This window comes from Vitis vinifera, chromosome 5, assembly GCF_030704535.1.
Source record: "Vitis vinifera cultivar Pinot Noir 40024 chromosome 5, ASM3070453v1".
In the NCBI taxonomy this organism is placed as follows: domain Eukaryota; kingdom Viridiplantae; phylum Streptophyta; class Magnoliopsida; order Vitales; family Vitaceae; genus Vitis; species Vitis vinifera.
The window spans coordinates 4,295,664-4,304,326 of record NC_081809.1 but is presented as its reverse complement, the minus strand read 5'-3'; the positions used below and the strand labels follow the sequence as shown (position 1 = coordinate 4,304,326).

Sequence of the window (8,663 nt, the reverse complement as noted above, 5' to 3'; positions counted from 1 at the left end):
CTAATACATCTAGTCTCTATTTATTTAAAATTAAAATATATAATGGAATTTCAAACTAATAAAATAAGTGTATTTTTTCAAAACTTAAAATGAAGTAAATGAAATTAACAATTAAAATATATTATCATCTTCCATCCGTAACTTATTTTTTAAAAATGAAAATTGAATAAAGTTTTAAAAAACTATAATAAGTGATTATTTAATGGGTTGATCAAGTTTAAATAAATGGAAATGTTCTATTAAAAATAAAGAACATTTTCATTAAGACAACTTCCTATATGTATTTATCGTTCAAAATATCTCAAAGCGATGCAATAAGATCGTATTGAAAACATTTTGCTAAAAGTGCTAACTTGCCTAGTTACGTTTGTGATATATATGCATATATAAGTCGGTTTATTAATTGAAGAGGTTAGGTATAAGTCTTTTCGAGGGATTTAAGAGATAAAAATATCGTGTTTTCTTATTATGCATTTTATGGGGATTTAAGATAAATATCCATCGTGTTTATATAGGTCTTTGATTATCATCATTTGTTTAAGTATGATAGGCCTAATTTTCCTTTAAAATGATTTAATTTCATCGTATGCTTTGCTTATGTTGTTTCATTTTTTGCTTGTGCAATTTTAATGCGATGTTGAGTTATTTGAAAAATATATGATTTTAATGTCATATTGAATTATTTAAAAGATAAATTGCTTTGTCATGCACTTCTCTAACAATGATGAAACATGGCTCAAATCGGGTGATAGTAGAAAAAAAATTATAATAAGTGATTATTTGATAGCTCGACCAAGTTTGAGTAAGTGGAAATCCTTTATAAAGATAAAAAAACATTTTTCATTAAAACGACTTTCTATATATATTTATTGTTCAAAATATCTAAGATGGATGCAATAAGTTTATATCAAAAACATTTTATTAAAAGTGCTTACTTGATTAATTATGTTTGTGAAGCACGTATATATCATTTCACATTCTCAAGTAGTAATGTTATTCATCGAAGATGTTAGGTACAAGTCATTTGGGGGGATATGAGGTATAAAAATATCGCATTTTCCTATCATGTCTTTTAAGAGGATTTAAGGTACGGACTATCATGTGTCGGTAGGTTCGTCCATTATCATCATTTGTTTAACTATCATAGATCTAATTTTCCTTTTAAAAGGATTTAATTTCATCGTATGCTTTATTTACGTTGTTTCATTTTTTATCTCTGTGATTTTGATGTGATATTAAGTTATTTAAAAAACATCAAATTTTAATGCAACGTTGAACTATTTTTAAAAACATCTTATTTGTCATGCATTTCACTTACAATATTTATCTTCTATATAAATATATGCATCACTTATTTTTCTTGTGTTATTTCATTGTGTCTCTATACTGTTATTTATTGGTGCATTTTTTCCGTCTTACTTTTCATTCCTTCCATGTCACCATTAGGCGACAAATAAAACAAGATTTTTATTTATTTTTTCTACACAATTTTAAATTTAATTAAATTATTTGGGGAAAAATAAAAAACTTTGGTTATCACAATTTTATATAGTTGGAAACCAAGTTGACTTTTTTTACTCCAATTATTCTTAAATTAATACAAAAACAAAATTGTTAAAGTAAATCAGAAAAAAGAAAAAAAAAGAAAAAATAAAAATAACAACTCATAAAAAACTTTAGATGTTTTCGGATTTTGTTTTTTTTTTTTTTTGTTTTTTTTTTTACCTTAAATTTAATATTGACGTTAAATTAAAATTTCATATATTTTGGAAACAAGGAAAAAAGAGAAAGAAAAAAAGGGAGAGAGGGGAAAAAAAAAGAAAAGGAAAAAGACAGGCAGGCAAAGGGAGAAGGAGAAGAAGGAGAAGAAGGAGAAGGAAAAAATGTTTTTGGTCCGAATGGAGAAGATATAATTATCGAAAAGCAGTCAAAAAAAGAAAGTGAGGGAGTGTTGGCTATTTGGCCTTGAGGGCCGAGAGACACAGGAAGCTTACAGAAGCAGGTACATAAAGCCCACCTATATTCCTCCTCTTCCCCAACCGCCCGCTCCACCGCTTCTTCTCCCCTAAACCACCGCCACCGCCACCGCCGCCGCCAGTCCTACTGCTGTATCTCCAATTCTTCCTGTCCTCTTCACATTTCTCTCCTCTTTTTTTTTTTTTTAGCCAGGAAAAGGCTTGGTCGTCGCCAATGAAAGGCCACGATCTAATCAACTCCTATCTTCCCGATGAGCTCATCATCGAGATTTTCCGGCACATGCACTCCAAGTCTAGCCGCGACGCCTGCGCTCTCGTCTGCAAGCGCTGGCTCGCCCTCGAGCGCAACAGTCGCCGCACGCTCCGCATCGGCGCGTCCGGCAGCCCTGATTCGTTCGTCAAGCTGCTGGCGAGGCGGTTTGTCAATGTCAAGAATCTTTACGTTGACGAGAGGCTCTCAGTCTCGCATCCGGTTCAGTTGGTAAGTTTAGTTGTGTCTGGGATGTTAGGGTTTCATGTTTTTTAGGGTGGAGATATTGGATTTAAGTTACGGAGGAAGGGCGTTTACCGTCTTGTGAATTTGGTACGCGGTGTGAGGACTTGTATGGTCCGTTTAGTGGCTGGGAAAATGTGCGAAAGAAAAGGGAAATTATAGTTATGGGGAAAGGGTAATGTTTTGTTTTTAATTCGTCGTGGTGTACGGAGATGGATGTCATTTGGGTGCCAAGAAAATTCGGGAGGTGGAAAAAAAATTAAAATTGCTTTGCAGTATAAGGACTTAGATGATCCATTTTGTTTGCGTAAAATGCAGGGCAATAAAAACGGTTAGAATTTTGAATTTTATACGTTTGATTTGAAATTCTCCGTCTGTTACCATGCAATGACACCCTCTCGTTTTTTGGTTTGCATACACTAACTATTAGGTTTTGCTCACAATGATGGTAACCATTCCTTATAACTCCCATTTTCAGTTGCAAGTGGATAGCCCCATTACATATTTGCACATATTTTAGTCTAATTTCTCTGGTGTTTCCTCATGAAAGAATTTTGGACAATGATCTACTATTTGATTGATTCAATTGTTAAGAATTTGATACATTTTTCTTTTCAAATTTATTATGTAGGGAAGAAGACGGGGTGGCAGCCAATCAACACTCTCTTCTCTTAACCTGCACTATATGATTGAGAGAGGTGAATCTGATGACAGTGAGTTGGAATCAAACTGTTTTTCAGATGCTGGATTGATTGCTCTTGGTGAAGCCTTTACCAAACTTAAGAAGCTGAGTTTAATATGGTGCTCTAATGTAACTAGTATGGGCTTGCAATCCTTTGCCGGGAAGTGTAGATCCTTGAGATCTTTAGATTTGCAGGTGAATCTATACTCATCAACTTAAGGCTTTCTTTAGATATTAATGATGAGATATCATATTAAGCCACATATTTAACCGACTTCTTGATTGACGTGAGCTCATTTAAACTGGGTTTAATATTTAAAGTCTTATTTCCACTATTGTGATGTATCATTTGTTATTCCTACATTCTCTTTCTAAACCTAGTTAATGTAGTTTGAAATCTTGCTTTACTATCCCTTCAGTAACATTTGGACTCAAATGTCAACGATAATTTGAGCTTGATATGGGGCTCTAATGTGACAATTATGCTTTAAAGTTCCTTACTGAGGACTGCAAATTCTTACCCTTTCCATGGTTTATGATGGTTGTTTTAAGGCTAATGTACCTGTAATGACGACAATCTTGGAAATGTCTTTAATTTTATTGGATAAATCATTTGTTCTTTCTGGGATTTTGATACTGCATGATCCATATGGAATGGATTGTCTACTGCAGTTGCAGGTCTACTACTTTCTTTTCACATCCTTTTTCCATCTCTAGCTTATCATGCATGCTGTGTCACGTGCGGTAATTGATGCCCTCTCTTTTGTTGTTACTTTTTTTAGGGTTGCTATGTTGGAGATCAAGGTCTAGCTGCTGTTGGGGAGTGTTGCAAGGAACTTCAAGATTTGAATTTGCGTTTTTGTGAAGGCTTGACGGACAAGGGTTTGGTTGAATTAGCAATTGGTTGTGGGAAATCACTGAAAGTTCTTGGTATTGCAGCTTGTGCAAAAATAACTGATATCTCATTGGAAGCAGTGGGGTCTCACTGCAGATCTCTTGAGACGTTGTCATTGGATTCAGAATTCATACACAATGAAGGGGTGCTTGCTGTGGCGGAAGGTTGCCGTCTTTTGAAAGTTCTGAAACTACTATGCATTAATGTGACAGACGAAGCTTTGGAAGCTGTTGGCACCTGTTGTTTATCACTGGAAGTGTTGGCTCTGTACAGCTTCCAGAAATTCACCGACAGGTCAGTTAATTCTCATGGATTTTGTTTATTTTTTATTTATTTTTAGATTTTTTTTCGTCCATAGTTGCCCTAATTAAAGTAAATCACCTGAAATGTCAACTAAAACCAGCCGTTTATTTTTTTTTACAAGTTTATTAAGTTTATTGTGCAATTAAATGCCCGTTATTGACTGATTTGTTCGTTTGTGCTGTCAACCACATGAAGACATTCAAGGCTTACAAGCACGTACAATTATTTTTCTATTAATATTTGTTTCTTGTCTTTCTTTTGTTATGAATTTTCATGAAAACATGAGATGACTTAGGTTGTGCTTAAAACATTATCGTATCTGGTCTTCAGGTTAAATGATCACAGATTGAGGTTCGGTAAAAGTCATTCAGTTTTTAAGCTAGTTTTGGAAGTGCCATTGGATTATCTTTCGATGAATCTCTTCCTCTGCCTCATTGTACCTTTTTGTATTTCACTGATTTGTCTCTTAAAAATGATAAGGTTTAAGTCTTCCTATTTTCTGTGATTAATTCTGCTAATTGTGACGTGGCTAAACATTTTCTTGATGCTCATGTTCTGAACATTTGTACAATAAATTTTCAGGAGTCTATCAGCTATTGGAAAAGGGTGTAAGAAGTTAAAGAATCTTATTCTAAGTGACTGTTATTTCTTGAGTGACAAGGGTTTGGAGGCAATTGCAACTGGTTGTTCTGAACTTATACATCTTGAAGTTAATGGATGTCACAATATTGGAACACTTGGACTAGCGTCTGTTGGAAAATCTTGCTTGTATGTATCTCTTTCACTGGCTTAATCTTGTTAAGTGTCATTAGTGGTAACAATATGGATGTATTAACTGAAAGTCCTTTTTTGAAGTTCTATTTAACATCTCCCTTTGAGGCTTTGTGAGCTTTCCTTTCTGCTACATATTAATATTGCTTTTCATGATGATTTTACATCTTTTAAAATGTTCTTTTAAATGCATCATATCGTAAGAATAAATCAACTCTACAATAGTGAAACCATTGGTGTTATAATCTGCTCCTGATTAATATAAAATTTATTATTGTGTTTATATGTTTATTGCATCAAGCTGTATTGCTGTTTATAAAATTTATTATTGGCGGGTGGCTAAATATATCCATTTTTTTTACACTGGTTTTTAATCTGGAGGTCTCCATATTTTGATCTTCTGTAATGATGCTAATTTATGGCTCTTTGTTATGAATTGCAGGCGCCTGACTGAGTTAGCTCTGCTGTATTGCCAAAGAATCGGTGATAATGCACTTCTTGAAATAGGCAGGGGCTGCAAATTCTTGCAAGCTCTTCACTTGGTGGATTGTTCGAGTATTGGAGACGATGCCATATGTGGTATAGCTAATGGCTGCAGAAACTTGAAAAAACTTCACATTCGCCGCTGTTATGAGGTTTTTTTCTTCATCTAGTTCTATTAGTTCTTACTTTCTCCTGCCAAATGGGTTACTGATGATCTTGTCATGATTCTATTGTTATAGTGTTAAATTATTATTATTTTTTGATAGGTACTGTTATAGTGTTAAATTATTCTTTTCATTCATTTTGCACATTTAGTAAGATTGTTCTACTACAATTCATTTTCACCCAAATTATTGTATCCTAAAATTTGAGATGTGAAGAATTAGACACCTAGACACACCTGCACCTAACACCCATATAACATAGGTTGCAATTATTGGTTTTTATTTGGAGCCTTCTCTTTACTTGAAACTATTCATACAATAGTTACATATTTTATGATTAAAATGCTTAGCGGAACTCATATTTACATTTGACAGAAGTAATATTTGCTTTTAACATTCGGTAAATACATCTTGTTTTAGAGATTATCTCATGTTTGTTTTTTGTCATATAGATTGGGAATAAGGGAATTGTAGCTGTTGGTGAGAATTGTAAATCACTCAAAGATCTTAGCCTTCGATTTTGTGATAGGTAAAAACTTCTGATCAGCTTTGTCCTTCCTTCTCTCAAAAATTTCATGCTTCTTTACCCTTTTTTTGGATCCTTTTAACTGAGGAACTCTGCTACTGGATAAAGTACAATCTAATATGCAGTTTCTTCCAGTTCTCTCTTATGGTCTCATTTTCTTAGAGGTTTATAATGCTTTTGTGCTTTTGCTTGTGGTTATAATATGCAAATTATGGCACCATCAAATTTCATATGTTCTTTATGTTCAGAAGTTGAATGAAAATTCTCCTTGCTCTTCCTCTTTGCTTGTTTGTCATATGGGAAGATGTGGTGAGCCGTATATGTAGTTTATGGTGCCATTAATGATGTGGAAGTGCAGGTTATCGCACAGCCAAATATTGATTAGTAATTTAGTACGCTGGATACTGATCCTTAGACTAGGATGAACTTTAAGAGTTCAAAACTCAACCTCTTCAAGCTTAAAAGGGGTTCATTATGATGTGTCATGAGGCAACTATGAAAAAAACCTGGCACTTTCTTTTGTAATATGTCTGTTTTATGTTTTTCTGTATATTTCGTCCAAGTTGGAAGCCCCATAATGGAAAAAAAACATGGTGCTTGTTTTTGCCTTTTCTGTTAGACGCTTTGTGAGCAAAGTTACACACAATTGGCAAAGGGATGATGCCATCTTCATTGTGTTATTGGACGTCTTATCTGAATTATTCTTCCTGATCTTGTTCATTACTATTGATCACCAGGGTTGGAGATGATGCCCTTATTGCTATTGGTCAGGGTTGCTCCCTAAATCATCTAAATGTCAGTGGTTGTCACCAAATTGGTGATGCTGGAATAATAGCCATTGCAAGAGGCTGCCCAGAACTCAGTTACCTAGATGTAAGCGTTCTTCAGGTATGCTCTCTCTCTTTCTCTGTTTCTTGTGTGTAAAGATGCCAAAGCCTATTGGCATTGATCTGGATCCATGTGTCTGTGCCCCTTGGGGGCTGCACACTGTCCTCACCTTGCTAACCTGCTGGTCTGTTGTCTAAAAAAAATGGAACTTTTAGCAACAGAAGGATTTCTGTAGATGTATTTCAAGATGCTAAAGCCTATTGGCATTGATCTGGATGCTTGGATCCCTGTTAGGGTCTGATATTGTCTTCACCCTACTAACCCGCAACTCTGCCTAAAATAATAAAAGAAAAATCCATAAAAGGAACTTCTGGACCTCTTTTGTACATATTTTCACTTGTATTATTTGATTCAGAGCAACTGATTTCCTATTTTTCCTTCGAACTTCAGCTGTAATTTCTTTATGGAAATCATGAAAATAGAAACATGTCCATAAATCCTTGAATCCCTATTTGAAGGTCTCAAAACTTCATCAAAATCATTTTCTCTTGTAACTCAGTTTTTAGCCAATCTTAGGTCTGAAAACTTCTGAAACATGCCTCTTTCAAGGTAATACCAAATCTGCTGATAAAAGCGTTGAGAAACACGAGAAATTATGCTCGAAGAACAAGTGGAAACTAACTTATCTCGCTTATTGCTGCTTAGCAAACGGCAAGCCTCAATAGTCTTTTATTACTTGCCTTTGATGCATGGTAGTGTAACGAGGTGTCGAGTAATTATCAACATACACGTCACTTCTATTTTGCGTGGTGGGATAGAATCTTAAAACATCACCGTCATCTCACAGATAATATAACAAATGTTAGTTTAAATGATCAATATAATTTGATTTTAATTGTTTGGCTTGTTAAGATTTGAGTTCTCTTGCAGTGCATCTTGAGCTTACTCGTTTGATCTATTTTCCCTCTTTAGCAGAATTTGGGAGACATGGCAATGGCCGAGATAGGAGAAGGTTGCCCATCACTGAAGGACATAGTGCTATCACACTGTCGTCAAATAACCGACGTGGGACTAGCCCATCTTGTAAAAAAATGCACCATGCTTGAGACCTGCCACATGGTTTATTGCCCAGGCATAACCACAGCCGGAGTTGCCACCGTCGTCTCAACCTGCCCGAACATAAAGAAGGTCCTGGTCGAGAAGTCGAAAGTGAGCGAGAGAACTAGACGAAGGGCAGGCTCAGTCATCTCCTACATATGTGTGGACCTTTCAATCCCGCACTGACTTTTAGTATTTACTATTTAGCTCAACACACCAAACCCAGGATCAAAGCTGAAATATGTTGTATCCTAATCTTGTTAGTTATCCCTTCCCTTTTTTTCTTTTGTTGAGTGTAGGTGTAATCCTCTGTACACAAAATGTCGTTAAATAAAGACTTCATGTTACTTTATTCCATCTCCTTTTCAAGGAAACCAATCTGCCACTCGAGAAAGGAAAATCTTGGTCCTTTTAAGGCCCTGTTTGGATCTTAAGAAAATAAAA

General features: G+C 35.0%; 1 protein-coding gene across 5 annotated transcripts; it reads left to right on the top strand.

Moving 5' to 3' along the window:
• Nucleotides 1-1,855: 1,855 nt before the first annotated feature.
• On the top strand, nucleotides 1,856-8,571 carry LOC100254543 (F-box/LRR-repeat protein 4). 5 transcript variants are annotated; one of them, XM_010651541.3, is made up of 9 exons: nucleotides 1,857-2,002; nucleotides 2,170-2,457; nucleotides 3,101-3,346; nucleotides 3,934-4,340; nucleotides 4,932-5,117; nucleotides 5,563-5,755; nucleotides 6,220-6,296; nucleotides 7,031-7,181; nucleotides 8,094-8,571. In XM_010651541.3, exons 2-9 carry the CDS (start codon nucleotides 2,191-2,193, stop codon nucleotides 8,403-8,405), a joined length of 1,839 nt encoding a protein of 612 aa, XP_010649843.1. In that variant the 5' UTR covers nucleotides 1,857-2,002; nucleotides 2,170-2,190; the 3' UTR covers nucleotides 8,406-8,571. The 5 variants fall into 5 exon arrangements, with proteins under 5 accessions (XP_059592813.1, XP_010649843.1, XP_059592814.1 ...); XM_059736829.1 differs by having other exon boundaries at nucleotides 1,859-2,002; nucleotides 8,097-8,571; XM_059736830.1 differs by having other exon boundaries at nucleotides 1,856-2,457; nucleotides 7,031-7,166.
• The last annotated feature ends 92 nt before the right edge of the window (nucleotides 8,572-8,663 follow it).

Coding starts and splice junctions, on each gene's coding strand:
- LOC100254543 (XM_010651541.3), top strand. CDS start 2,191: ATGAAAGGCCACGATCTAATCAACTCCTATCTTCCCGATGAGCTCATC. Junction 5,118..5,562: donor TCTGTTGGAAAATCTTGCTT/GTATGTATCTCT, acceptor TATGAATTGCAG/GCGCCTGACTGAGTTAGCTC. Junction 6,297..7,030: donor AGCCTTCGATTTTGTGATAG/GTAAAAACTTCT, acceptor ATTGATCACCAG/GGTTGGAGATGATGCCCTTA.